Source organism: Microcaecilia unicolor, chromosome 1 (assembly GCF_901765095.1).
Source record: "Microcaecilia unicolor chromosome 1, aMicUni1.1, whole genome shotgun sequence".
NCBI classification, from domain to species: Eukaryota; Metazoa; Chordata; class Amphibia; order Gymnophiona; family Siphonopidae; genus Microcaecilia; species Microcaecilia unicolor.
This window is the reverse complement of record NC_044031.1, coordinates 227,161,405-227,176,292: the sequence shown is the minus strand read 5'-3', so window position 1 is coordinate 227,176,292 and position 14,888 is coordinate 227,161,405. Positions and strand designations below refer to the sequence as shown.

The following is a 14,888-nucleotide window of genomic DNA, read 5'->3' as shown; positions in this document are numbered from 1 at the left end:
ACTAAAGAATATCCCCGGGACCTGTGTAGTACAACAATGCCAGGAAATATCAGAAGTGTCATAGAAATGCACCAGAGTGCCTGACAGCATGACTCTTGCTTCTGCAGGACCAGCTCCTGGGTACAGGAATCTAGTCTGTCCTATCTCATCAATCTTTGGCTGCCCAAGTACCCTAGCAACATGTCCTGCTATGGGAATGGGATTTTGCCTCCAGCTCCAGCATGTGAAAATATGTCCAGCAATTTTCCTTGTAATTTACTTTGTTTAATAACATGGGTAGGAGAAATGGCCAAGATAAATACCGTATTTAAGTAAAGAGTTTAATGATTATGAGCTAAAAGACAAACCAATTTGCAGCCTCCTCACAGAGACAGAAACTCTCACAGTTCAGAACAGATCTTGAAAGCTTTATAGTTAAACTATCAATTCAGAACTCTAGTTTCAAGAAATTTTCCCTTTGTTTACAATCTCCAGAAGAAATTCATTTGGCAGTATTTGCAGATCTTTCTACACACAACTGGGAAAGCCTGTATATTTCAAAGCCACAGATCATGGACCTTGAACAGACTGTCAAAAATGCATGATCAAATAGGTGGAGATAAAAACACACATAGAAAAGATGTATGAGTAAAATTGCCTTTATTTAAAAGACTGTTTCGGCTGAACAAGTCTGCAGCACTTTAGAATTGTGAAAGGAAACTGACAGTATTTACACTTGTTTTCGCCCTACTTTCAGCCAGAATTTAACAATGACCCTTGGAATTTAGAAATACATTGCTAGAACAGGGTAAGTGGAAGAGATCTTTGTAAGTTATTTTCAAAATTTATAAGCCCTTAGGGCCAGACTCTATATATGGTGCTGAAAAAGTCAGCGCCGAAAAAAACATGCGCTTAGTGCTATTCTATACACCTCGCCTAAAATTAGGCATGGTTTATAGCAGTGGCGTAGCTAAGTGGGGCCATGGGGGCCTGGGCCCCCGTAAATTTGACCCTGCACCCCCTGCCAACAACCCTCTCGACCCCCGCCACCAACCCTCACCTGCCGCTGTCGCCGTGGGCTACCTTTGCTGACGGGGGACCCCAATCCCCGCCAGCCGAGGTCCTCTTCTTCCTGTGAAGGCTTAGTTCTGTTTCTGACGTATGTGCAGGACATCAGAAACAGAACAAAGCTTTCGTGGGAAGAAGAGGACCTCGGCTGGCGGGGATTGGGGTCCCCCGCCAGGAAAGGTAGCCCATGGTGACGGCGGCGGTGGGGGAGGGTTGGCGGTGGGAGGGGGGTCAAGAGGGTCGTCGGCAAGAGGGGGGTCGAGAAGGTCATCAGCAGGGGTCGTTAAAGTTGGTGGTGGCGGCGGGGGGGCAGGGGGGTCGGTGGCACCGGGGGGGGGGCTAAAATGTGCCCCCTCACCTTGGCTCTGGACCCCCCTCCTGCCAAAGTCTGGCTATGCCCCTGGTTTATAGAACACGCGTAGCAGCTGTCTGCATGACTAAAATTTAGGAGTAGCCATTCTCGCCAACTAAAACCTGATTTAAATGCTCACACCTAATTTAGGTGTGGATCGGACATATTCTACAACAGTGTGCATAATTTTTAGGAACACCCATGCCCTGCCTATGCCCCTCCCATGGTCACACCCCCTTTTGTGATTCACACATTAGAATTTACACGCACCACTTTACAGAATATGCTTAGAAAGTTGCGCGGGTAAATTCTAATTAGTGCCGATAATTGTTTGTTCACGGTCAATTATTTGCGCTGATTAGCCCATAGCAAACCTAACTTTAGGAACCTCAGTTTAAGACACCTAAACTTAAAGTTAGAAACCTATATATAAAGAAAAATATTTTAGGCAGTTAGGAGCCCTTTAACAAAGGCATATAAGAGCCTACGTGCTGTGAAAGATCCTTCCCTCCGCCCGAGGGTCTTCGGGATCTTGCCTCCACCCTGGCCGCTCAGCCTCCTGGCTCACTGCAGTTCACAGGGCAGGGCTCAAAGGAATCAAACTCCAAAAAGGTAAAAATCACCACTCCTTTTTTATTGTCAGGGATTCACAGTCCAATACGTCCAACAGAAATCCTGCAACCCTCCAAACAGTCTGCTCCTGTTTTACTCACAGGGGCCAGGCGTAGCAGGAGATAAAAAAACAGTGCAGTGAAGATCATGTCTCTAAGTTTTCCAGAGCATTCTCTCCACATCCTTTTAAAGCAGCTATAATACTAACATACTGTAAGTCTTTTGCCATAGATCTAACTCTCTGGTTAAGAGCAAGTTTTCTTCTGATGGTTGATGAAACGCAGACGTGCTCAACAGCACACAGGCTAAAAATACACTAGCTGGCCTGTAATTTGTTTGATCTCAACATAGGAATAATACATTTTAATAACTAAAATAAAAAATACAAGAACATGCTATGCAACTTTGTTTTTCTGGGTCAGAATGCTTTGTGCATGTCCTTCTACTGATCATCTCCTGAAAGACATTAAGTTGTCACTGTATCATACTCAGATCATCAACTGTTAGTACGGTTACCTTCAAAAAGTAAAGACACCACTGAAAACTATAACATATCTTGATACTCATATTCAGTAATGTTCCTGGAGGGTTCCATGTGAATATACTGGTGATATTTTAACTAAGCACTTACTTTTCACTAAGATCTTCAATGCGATGTCCATTGACTGATGGGAAGCCAGAGCTCAACTGGCTGCAGGGGCTAGCAGGGGCTGATAAAGAGCTTTTCACGTTCTGGACAGAGTGCCTTCGACTCCTTCTGCGCTCCAGGCCCCGCCGTTCATGGGAACCAAGACTTGCTCTTCTTCTCTCTTTCCTCCCATTGGGAGGGGGTTCGACATTCTCATCTCCATCCTCATGTCTCAGAGTCATCTGCAAGAGAGAAAAAAAAGCCTTTTACCAGACATTTCATTCTATTGGAACTTTGGAATGCAGATACCTTTGTCATTTCTCTGATAACTATGCAACTTCATATAATCCTTTTTTGCAAAAAGATTAGAGGTTCAACAAAATAGTCTTCTTAGGTCACCTAAGAGATTGATTTTGAAAGTTTGTCCAGTAGCTAGGTGGAGAGGGGTTTAGCTGGGCAAACCTATCCTGAGTTTAAAATCTTGCCATCCCACTCATTGGTTCATCTATGTATGGCAAATTGTTGCCTGAATAAAATGCATCTAATTAACTTCAGAAGGTGAGTGTGCTGACCAGCCAAAGGTACTCAGTTAAGTCTGGTTGGCCAAAGAGCAGACCAAAAGCTAGCCAGATGCATTCAGTTCCACACTTATTTGGATGTATTCTGCTAAATATTATATGTAAATATTAATGTAAGATTAGAAAGATATCCCTTATTCTCCCATATGTTTACTTTGCTCCATTAATGACCAGCATATGGCACTGCCAGGCCCAAAAGCTGCAAAATATTAAGAAACTCATCACAGTGCCTTTTACTTTTTGACCCTGGCTTTGTGGAACAACCTTCCTTTGGATAATTGTGGAGAGCTCTCTCTCCTTAGATTCAAAACCTAAATTTTCGGAAAGCACTAAAGATAGACCTGTTCAGAAGAGCATACCCCACCGACCCAACATAAAAATGCCTGGTCACTGCGACAAAATGTAACCAAAGACCGCAGTGGACATTACCTGACTCTTCTTCCCCCTTTCCCTCTCTAAGTTCCCCCCAACTGTACCTACCATACATGTACCTCATTCTACCACAATATCACTTTGTATTCATTCATACCATGTATTTGTTCAGACCGGAATCGGCTAACGCCGTTAACGGTTATATGTAAGCCACATTGAGCCTGCAAAAAGGTGGGAAAATGTGGGATACAAATGTAACAAATAAATAAATATCCAGATAATTTACCCACTTGGCAGGTGCTTGAAGATGAGGCTCTACATCTGCGAACAATTCAGAATGATATTAATAATGTTTTGACAATTTATGGGGTTTTGCATTCAAATAAATATTTTTTTTATTACCGCAGAGCCAGCCACTATACAGCAGTGACAACTAAGATTCAGAACACATGTACAGTGGCTTACAAATTGCTTTCTATATACGTCTACTAAAGATGTGCTGTGATGGCTAGGAGAAAGGCAAGGCCTAATTGGGCAAAGTTCCTTGCTGAGCTCGATATGCACCCCTCCCCCAGGCTTCTCAGATCACTTAATGACAGGAGATTACATATTCCTTCATCGTCTTCTGCTAGATTGGACTCCACAAGATGATCAGCCTTCTACTGAATAACACCAACTCTTTGGAATTCATTATCCACATTGTTTCGCCTTGAACTTTCATTTCCTAAATTCAAGGTGACCCTTAAAACCTATTTATTTAAAACTGCTTTGAGGGATACTTGCTGAACAATGTTTTGCACCGGGCAACTGCGCCTTCTGTTCAGTTCTGGATGTATGTGGTTGATGTTTCACTTTTTAAAATATATATACTTCAACTTGAAATGCTCCTTTCGCAGCCCTCTAGCACAAGTAGCAGTGAGTATAGTAACTGCAGGATCCAAGTGGGCTCAGAAGTAGAGGATGAGCCAGAGCCTTCACTGGCGAGAAGGAAGGTGATTTCTTAAGTTAAAGTAAGAAAAGGGAAGAGGAAGTGACCTATGCAGTTTTACATGAAGAACCAACTGTAGTGTACAAATATGGCAACTGAAAACACTACCAACCAGAAAAAAAGAAGAGAATGCATTTTCTTTTCATCAAGAAAAATGATAATTCTTGGATAAAAGGGATGAGCATTTGCAATGATAAAGTTGCCACAGTTGTAGTTCGATATTCTAATGACCACTCCTAAAAATGTCAAAGAGCATAAAAAATCTCATCATAAGGGAAACATCAGAAACTGATATATTTTTATTGATCACTTTTCTGGGATTATTAGGCGAATATTTTATTGTGTTTGCTAATACCAAACTGTATTTTCTTTTCTAGAATTAGGGTGGGACTAAAGGATCTATAGACCAAGGCTTCGAATGCATGCTTAGGCTGTGCTATGTGATAAGGCTGTAACGCGCACATTAATTAGATCCCAAAATATATTTGCATATGCTAAAAGTCATATATATACCCGTGTAAATGAAGGAACATCAGATGCAAATAAAGCTCTAGCAGACACATGCTCCTGAATTCTATATAAATCACTAAAAATTGTGCATGCAAATTGGATGTGCTCCCAATTTGCATGTGCAAATTAATGAGCCAATTAGCGCCAATTAACAATTATCGGTATTAACTGGCATCAATTAAAATTTACGCATATAAATTTATGTTCCTGGATCTACGTGTAACTATTATGGGCAACTTCAAAAAGGGTCATGGGCAGATCAGGGGTATTCCCACAATATATGCACATTGTTATAGAATAATGGTGATCCATGCCTAATTTAGGTGCAGGGATTTACACCATGGTTCTGCTGGTGTATAAGGTCATGCCTGCAAGAAGTCAGGATTCCTGGTGCTAAGTGTTATCCTATAAATGGTTCCTAACTTTAAGTGCTGTTTATAGAACAACGCTTAAGCTTTTTTTTTTTTAGTCATGCCGATTTTTTAGTGCCATTTATCGAATTCACCCCATGTTGTGATCTGCTCCAATCATTATTTAACATACGTTCGGCTAACAGAATTTAACATCTTTCGTGGATCTGCTATTAACTTTCACAATGTATACTATATAAAAGCCTCAGCTGTCAGCATGATTGTAGGTTTGAAGATGCAAGAGACAGAAGTGGGGTTGCCTTGTTATTCCACTTTATTAATAGAAATATTTACATGATAGTCCAATAAAAAAAAGTTGCATTAATAGATTTTTGACTAGTTTTTGAAGGTTAGAACCTTCAGGTCAGGATGCAGGAGATGTAACTGTTACTGCAGGAGGAGCTGTGTCAGAAGTGGAGAATCGCACAGGGCAGACACAGGTGGAAGGGTCCAGAGAGGAGAACGAAAGGGGAGAAAGAGAGAGGGAGAGCTGAGAGGGATAGAGACAGAGGCTACAGAGGCCACAGGCCAGATGGAAGACATTTTCAGCAGAAGACATCAAAGAGGTAGCCACAACCATATATTACCCAGCCCAGGATCACCGTACTGAGCCTTCAGGAGGAAGAGGTCATCTATATGGGCTATTAGGGTCCTATATGAAGAAATTAAATTGGACATCAGTTCTCCCCATATCCAGCCTTGTCACACAGCTGAATTTAACATGACCTCCTTAACAGAGATAAAACAGAAAAGGGGTGGGGAAATAGGCTCTATTCAAACAATGGGGGAGACGTATGGATTAGTTAAAACAATGATATTTATTATGAATTGGATGTGCAAATATTCTCGAGATTTTTGCATCGCCACTTGCTCGCTCTTAAGGAGGAACTGTGCATTCCTTTATGCTATTATCTTCCTGAGTGTTATCCATCTAACCATTGAATACTCCTTTGGAAGAAAGGATTCTGTATTCCTTAGTGTTTTTTTCCCAGTGTGCCAACCACCTTAAAGACTGAAACACTTCCGGAAGACTCCTGAGGAAGGTGCTACGGCACCGAAACACGGCTGTGTTGAGTCACCTATTCATAATAAATATCATTGTTTTAACTAATCCATGCGTCTCCCCCATTGTTTGAATAGAGCCTATTTTCCCCACTCCTTTTCTGTTTTCTCCCTTTTGTCCTGTGGGGATCAAGTGCACCTCCACACTCCGTGTGGTTTTTCTTTGCTCCTTAACAGAGATAACATTTAGTGGAAGTTATTAACTTGGGCTACTATTAAGACATGTTTTACCACTAACTTGTGCTATTTTAGCACAGGTCCCATTTTATGCAATGAAACCTAGTTACTCTTAACTGGGGTTAACAGTAAAATAACACGTCTTAGTGGCAGCCCACACTGATAAACTTTCCACCATGGAGTTAAAATGTCACTTAAGGAGACTGATCACTCAGGTAGGGCCTTATAATTTTCCCCAGAAAACATAGCTATAGATGTGCTTTCCTGCTGCAGTCTTCACAACACTGCAGTAAGATACCTCACAGAAACCAATATTAATCCCCACCTCTCCCCAGATCCCTTCTGTTCCACTACCAGATACTGGGACAGCAACATGAGGGGGAGTCAGACCAGAAGCAGAGTCATTGTAGATTACTTCTCCTGCAAGCAGAATCAAAATGGTGAAGAATATGCTGTTTGACTCAACTCCTTACCCCATCTTAGCTAACCCCACTTTTTTATTTTTTCGGAACATGGCTCATCACACAGGCTTTCCTTTACTAACTTCTTAAGGAAGAAACACATTGAGGACAGAGTTGGAACTATGAATATTAGGCCCAGTATTCAGCTGGTTGCAATCAGTGCTTTGCTGACCGCCGCCGGCGTTAAACTCTGATAAGTCAATGCCAGGCCATGTCTGGACTCCGGCACTGAATTTTTGAGTATAGGGAGCTGGGTAAAACATAGCTGGTTAAGTGTGATATTCAGCTGTGAAGAACCATGTAGAGATAGGACTGTGCTTTATGTCAGTGGTGTAGCTATGGGGGGCCATGGGGGCCCCCCCAAGATTGGCTCTGTGGCCCCAGGTTTGGCTAGTGGGGGTCCCCAACTCCCGCCAGCTGAAGCGTTTGTCCCATGCTGGTCTCACTGCTTTGCCTACCCTGCTCTTCTCAGTTGCGATGTGCACACTCATTTTAGTGAAAGCGAGCATATGCGACATGCTCAGTTTCATTAAAACGAGCATGCACAGTGTGACTGAGAAGAGCAGGGTAGGCAAAGCAGTGAGACCAGAATGGGACAAACGCTTCAGCTGGCAGGAGCTGGGAACTTCCACCAGCCCTGGGTGGGGTGGGCGGAAGTGGCGGAGGGGGGCAACGGCAGGGAAGCGGGCCAAAATGTGCCCCCCCCCCCACTTTGGGCTCTGGTCCCCCTCCCATCAAGGTCTGGCTATGCCCCTGCTTTATGCAGTACTGTTTATGAGGTGATCTTAACCAGCTAAGTGCTGACTCCACCTTAGAACACCCCCAAAATAGCTGGTTTTGACTTGAGTACTAACCGGCCATTTTCAGCAGCACTATCTGGTTAAGTGCTGCCGAAAATTTATTTATTTATTTATTTATTTGTGACATTTGTATCCCACATTATCCCAAACAAGTTTGAGTTCAATGTTGCTTACAATAAACAGTATAGGCTACATAACAAATAGTAATGCATAAGAAAGTAATTTGATGTAAGAATCCAATTTTACAGTACAGTATCATAAACATACTGGGATAGCTATGGATGTTTAACATCTATAAAATCTATTATGAGTGAGAAATTGTACATGAAGCAAAGAGAAAGTTAATGGTAAATATATCCAGTTAGCCCTAGACAGGCGATTTAAACAGCCAAGAGCGTCTTTTGGCTGTTTAAATCATTTTGAACACTGGGTCCTATGCTATTATCTGGACAACTGCAGCTATGCCTGTTACACCCGGATATTCAGGGCCAATATCCAAGTACAATTTCACATGCCACAGCTGGTATTTAAATGAAATGCTGACTGCAGAGCTGGAATACTGAGCCAATAATTTTTTTGTAGTCTGAAAGCTTTTATGTATAGGAAAATATTATAACACCGAGAACTCCTTTAGTTCTAGGTATAAATAAACTTTCTCTGCAGAGCGTAACAAATGTTTAGCAGATCCCTGAGATACTACTATAAGATGCATAAAATGCATTAATACCCCAGCACACTGGTCATGCACTCATACTGTGTATAATACTTCCACAGAAGCCAGATGTTTTCTTCTTTAAAATAAAATAGATAGCTCAGCTCCACCCGGGTTTCTGGGGTTTTTTTGGGGGGAGGAAGGAGTGATCACTTTGATGTGTACGCAAGCTGTAAGATGCATAAAACAGGTCATGTTACGTTACCTCATAAATGTTAAATTGCTCAACCAAGTCCAAGTCGGTTCCTTTCTTGTTCAAGTGTCTCTGTGAAATAGCTTCAATGCCGAGCTCTTCCAGACAGTCCAGCACATCATAGAAGGAATCTTGATCTGGAAGCCCTGCCAGTGTCTGAGAGTCAAAGAGCAAATGTTCACAGGCATTTGCAAACAACACCAACAAAACACAGCAATACAAAAAAAAAACAATTAATGATTTCCTCTTTCGAAGATGGAAAAAGACATGATAAAACGAGTATGGCTGGGAAAATAACTCTTGCTGAAAAGGTATCATGCATCTTTATCACATATGAATTGGCAAAATAAAGGGGGAGGGGGAATTTGACATACTGCCTCTCTGTGGTTACAATCAAAGGGTTTACATGTACTCATTTTGTACCTGGAGCAATAGAGAGTTGAGTGACTTGCCTAGGGTCACATGGAGCTGCAGTGGGAATCAAACACAGGTCCCCTGGTTCTCAGGCCACTGCACTAACTATTAGGCTTCTCCTCCACTCAGTGGCAAAAGGGACTGCTCATGGTTCCTCTCCTCATTTACTGTAGTAATGGGACAGAACAAATGTTTCAGCTATGTTCTCTCCTGTTTCACTAACAGAATATACAAAAATGCTAATCCAGGAAGCTCTAATGGTCTTTCCAGAGTGTAGATGGGATGTGGTTTCATTAGTACCCATTTGGTTCCTTATTGCTACTTAAAAAATGTAATGCATGTTCCCGGGGGCAGGGGGGCATTCCTCTTCGCTTTTTGAGCAGAAATGTTTTGTTCTGACAGTGTGTGCTTTTTGGGTCTCTGGGATCAAGTAAGATAATTTCTTGGAATGTAGGTGGGGGGGCTTCCTCCCCTATAAAAAGAACCAAGGTGTTGTAGGCTTTGCAGAGACATAAAGCAGATATTGCTTTTATACAGGAAGCTCATTTATCTTCAGGGGAACATGCTAAATTTAAAAGAGGGTGGGTTGGGTCTTTGGTAGAAGCCCCTGCAGTTGGTCGGAAAGTGGGAGTGATGATTCTCTTCCGGAAAGGGTTACAGATCCTGATTAAGTCTATGGTGGTAGGCCCTGAGGGTAGGTATATTTTAACCTCGGTGGAAGTAGCGGGTCACCCCCTAGTGCTCTGCAATGTATATGCCCCAAATGTTTTTGACAAAGACTTCTTTCGGGGGTTGATTGCTAAGTTGACCCGTTACATTGGTGGGAATATAATCCTTGGGGAAGATTTCAATTTGGTGTTCAACCCTTCGATAGATAGGTCGGGCCCTGGTGCAGGGAGCTCTGGAGGAGGTCATGGTGCCCTATCGCTGCTCTCCAATGCTTTAGATTTGGTAGATGTGTGGCATGTTTTGCACTCGGAAAGAGACTTTACTCATCTCTCTAGAGCTCATGTTTCTCAATCCCATATAGATTATCTTTTTGTCTCGGGTCCCCTTTTCTCTCAGATCTCTCAGGCGGAAATTGGCCCTTATGCGATGTCGGACCATGCCCTGATTTGGTTACTGCTTGATTGTCCCCCAGATAGAAAGGGAGATCATCTGGAGGTACCCCCTAGAACTGGTAGGAGATCAGGGGTTCCAGGCTTACATGTCTGAACGGTGGGATGACTATGAGTTTCATAATGGTATTCACAAGCAACAGCCTGCTCTTTTTTGGGAAATGGTGAAAGCTGTGTTGCGGGGAGATATTATCTCTTATCGAGCGAGAGCCCGGAAGCTTAGGGATAAAGAAATCCTTCATCTGGAGAAATTGGTTAGGAGACATAGAATTAAGTATGGGAATTCTCCCTCTGATACGCAATGAGAGGCTTTGTTGGTGGCTCAAAAGGAGTTGAATGAATTGTTACATCAAATGGCGGTTAAGTATCAATTGTTTTGTTATGGTAATAAGGCTGGGCAGTTGATGGCCCATATGGTTCGGAAAGGGGGGGGGGGGATTCTCTCGGATTCTTCAGGTGAATGCCTTAGATGGTAAGATGTTATGTTTGGATAGAGAGATAGCGCATCGATTTGGCCAGTTCTATGAGACTTTATATGCAACTCCAGACAAGGATAGGTTAGATAGTGACTTGTATTTGGATAATTTGGTGTTGCCTAGGCTTTCTCTCTGACAGTTGAGCTTTTTGAATAAGCCATTTACGGAAGGAGACCTTATGTTAGGTCTGCTGCAGAGCACCTCTCATAAAATGTCGGGTCTGGACGGATATCGCATAGAATTTTATAAACAGTTTTCTGAATGAGTCAAAGTGCCGTTATTGGCTTTGTTCAATTCGATGGTGACAGGTCAGACTATCGCAGAAACCTTCACGTTAGCCCAGATAGTTGTGATACCTAAAAAGGGGAAGAATTTAGAGGACCCGGGATCCTATAGGCCTATATCTTTCCTTAATGTTGAAGTCAAATTATACGCAAAGGTTTTAGCAAATAGGGTGGCTATGGTACTTCCTGATCTGGTTGATGTGGCCCAAGTGGGGTTTGTGAAAGAACGGACAGCAGTTAAGAATGTTCGTTCTATTTTGGCATCTTTGGAAGTGGTGGCTCGGAAACGTTTGTCTTTCCTTTTGGTTAGTTTTGACGCAGAAAAAGCGTTTGATCGGGTGAGATGGCCATATCTGTTTGCTGCTTTGTGGCATTATGGTTTCGAGGGGTTCTTTTTGGATGCAGTTCGCGTTCTGTATTTAGAACCCCAGGCGTATGTATAGGTAAATGGGGTACGTTTGCACCGGTTTCGGATTTTTAGGGGTTCGAGGCAGGGGTGCCCATTGTCTCCTCTTTTGTTTGTGTTATCATTGGTCCCCTGGTTAGAGAGATAGCTCTTCATCCCAACATTACGGGAGTGCCGGTAGGTTCTTCGAGGTTTCTTCTGTCGGCTTTTGCAGATGACCGCATCTTACAGACCCCTTTAGATCATTGCCTGCTTTGTTGGAGCTCTTCCAAGAGTTTGGGGATTTTGCTGGCTTTAAGCTTAACTACGCTAAATCCCTGGCGTTGGCCTCTATGGATGCCCTGCGACAGGAGTGGGGGTCGAGTTTTCCTCTTCGATGGGCAAAGGGTTCTTTTCTTTATTTGTCCATGAATTTGCTGGACTTATATCATCTAAATGTTACACGATTACTATGGACTACAGATGCGCGACTGCAAGCATGGGTGTCCTTGAGGCATATTTTCCTTGTCTCTTATGCTATATGGGCGAATTCAGTTGTTGCATATGGTGGAGTTCCCTAAATGGCTATACTTGTTACAGCTAATGCCTTTTTATATTCGTAAGCGAGATCTTAAATTACTTCATAGTCTGCTTAGGCGTTATTGTTGGGGAGGGAAGAAGGCTAAGCTCCCATTGTCTTCATTAATGAGTTCTTGGGGGAAGGGGGATTGGGTCTGCTGGATCTAAGGCGGTATAATCGGGCATGTCTTCTACGTCATCTAGGTGACTGGTTTTTTTGACAAGGAAGACTATACGCCTCGGCAGCTGGAGCGTCAATACTTTGCCCCTTGTCATTTTTATTTTTTGGTGCAAGCGCCAGGTCCTGTTATCCCGGTCCACTTGCAAAATAGCCTACTGTTGTCTTCCTTACATGTACTTTGGAGAGACATGGTGAGGGTTTGGGGATTGGACTTACGTACATCTGGTTTGTTGCCAATTTGTGGAAATTTGCTGTTTAAACCTGAGAATGATAATATCACGTTCCGACGTTGGGCACAGATGGGCATAACTTGGTTGGGAACCAAAAAAAGTGAGGAGGACGAATGAGGACACCAAAAATTGTATTGGCAATTGCACACGCTTTTTAGGAGAGGAGTATATCAGGCTTATTCCTGGCCATCACGTAAAAAAATTTTTTCTGAGGAGAGGAGACCCAAGAGAGTTCTGCTATATTATATTTTCACCGTGCACTTTTCACATCATACTACTCCAGGTTGTTAAAGACCCCTGAGGCAGGCCTTTGGGCCGAAACACGGCCGTGTCGGGTCAATTTATATGAATAAATACAATTTTTGGTATCCTCATTCGTCCTCCTCACTTTTTTTGGTTCTACATCTCACGGTTCCATGAGGGTTTTTACCTCCTTTTTTTTTGTTGTGGTTCATAACTTGGTTGGAGCATGCTTTGAATTTACAGGGTTCGTTGTTGAACCTGGGGGCCTTGGGCATTGGGTATGAAATTAATAACATCTTCGCTTATAATCAACTGGCACATTATGTCAGTTCTTTAGGAGCTGCCGCCTTGCGTTCTTGACATAGTCACCAAGTGAGACAGTTTTTTCAATCGGTGCGGGGGGATCGACTCTTGGTCTCGGGTCTCTATAAGGCCCTAGGAACGTTGACACTTTGTAAGGACCGGAAGTTGATTAGGCAGTGTTGGGCCCGGGATTTGTCGAGACCCAACCTCTCCTTAGATTTTAATGTCTTGACTTCTAGGATTCCTTGGTTGACTGGCAATGCTGGCTGTGGGAATGTCAATACCGTATTCTTCATAGAGCGTATCTTAAGAAAGCTCAGATTTTCAAGATGAAGGGGGTGGGCGCCAGGTTCTTTTTCTCACTGTTTATGGGATTGTTTTAGGGTGCAGAATTTTGGGGCTGCTATCCTTCGCTACCTGATGTTTCTGCTAGGCAGTGGTGTGCTGGAGCCGTCTCGCACCGGCTCGCAAGAGCCGGTTGTTACATTTTGTAGCGACTTGCGAGCCGGCTGTTTCCCACTGCGAGCCGGCTCTCCTCCCTCCCGCCCGCCCGATCCGGTCCCTCACCTGACTTCTAATTCTTCGGCGGGGCAGGCAGTCTTGCCTGCCCGCTACCAGCGCTGACTCTCCCCTGCCGGTTTGCGCTTTAAAAATGGCTGCCGAGACTTCCAGAGGCGGCCTCGCGAGACTTCTACTGAAGTCTCAGTGGCCATTTTGAAGCGCGAACCGGCAGGGGAGAGTCAGCGCTGGTAGCGGGCAGGCAAGACTGCCTGCCCCGCCGAAGAATTAGAAGAGTCAGGTCGGTGAGAGATGGATCCGGAGGGAGGGAGGAGAAGTCGCCGATGAACAACGCGGGAGGGGTGGCAGGGGAGAGAAGGGAGTCCCTGGGCATTGGTGGATGGAGGGCAGGGGAGAGGAGGGTCACTGCTTGGCATGGGTGGATGGAGGGCAGGGGAAAGAAGGGTCACTGCTGGGCATTGGTGGATGGAGGGCAGGGGAGAGGAGGGTCACTGCTGGGCATGGGTGGATGAGGACAGAGGAGATTAGGGTCACTGCTGGACATGGGTGGATGGAGGGCAGGGGAGAGGAGGGTCACTGCTGGGCATGGGTGGATGGAGGGCAGGGGAGAGGAGGATCACTGCTGGGCATGGATGGATGGAGGACAGGGGAAAGAAGGCTCACTGCTGGGCGTGGGTGGATGGAGGGCAGGGGAGAGGAGGGTCACTGCTGGGCATGGGTGGATGGAGGGCAAGGGAGAGGAGGGTCACTGCTGGGCATGGGTGGATGGAGGACAGGGGAGAGAAGGATCACTGCTGGACATGGGTGCATGCAGGGCAGGGGACAGGAGGATCGCTGGGTATAGGTGCACGCAGGGCAGGGCAGGGGACAGGAGGGTCACTGGACATGGGTGGATGGAGGGCAGGGGAGAGGAGGGTCACTGCTGGACATGGGTGCATGCAGGGCAGGGGACAGGAGGATCGCTGGGTATAGGTGCATGCAGGGCAGGGGACAGGAGGGTCACTGGACATGGGTGGATGGAGGGCAGGGGAGAGGAGGGGAGAGAGAAATGCTGGACATGGATGGAGGGGGAGAAGAGTGAGGAAGGAGATGAGATGAGGGAAAAGGAAGAGAGGAGAAAAACTGCACATGGATGAAGAAAATAGGCAGAAGCTGAGGACCCGAAATGAAGAAGAAAGGAGAAATGGAAAGAAATAAATGGTAAGGAAGCCCTGGAAACGGAGTTAAGAGGACAGATAGCAGCAGAATCGGATA

General features: G+C 44.5%; 1 protein-coding gene across 4 annotated transcripts in view; it reads right to left on the bottom strand.

Annotated features, from left to right (window-relative positions):
• The window catches only part of FHOD3 (formin homology 2 domain containing 3), a 942,952-nt gene that overhangs the window by 218,195 nt on the left and 709,869 nt on the right, over positions 1 to 14,888 (bottom strand). For all 4 annotated transcript variants that reach the window (XM_030204545.1, XM_030204553.1, XM_030204563.1 and 1 more), the window contains exons 9-10: positions 8,915 to 9,058; positions 2,643 to 2,881 (exon numbers count right to left, since the gene is read on the bottom strand). In XM_030204545.1, the coding sequence (XP_030060405.1) occupies positions 2,643 to 2,881; positions 8,915 to 9,058 (383 nt within the window). The remainder of the gene's footprint in view (positions 1 to 2,642; positions 2,882 to 8,914; positions 9,059 to 14,888) is intronic.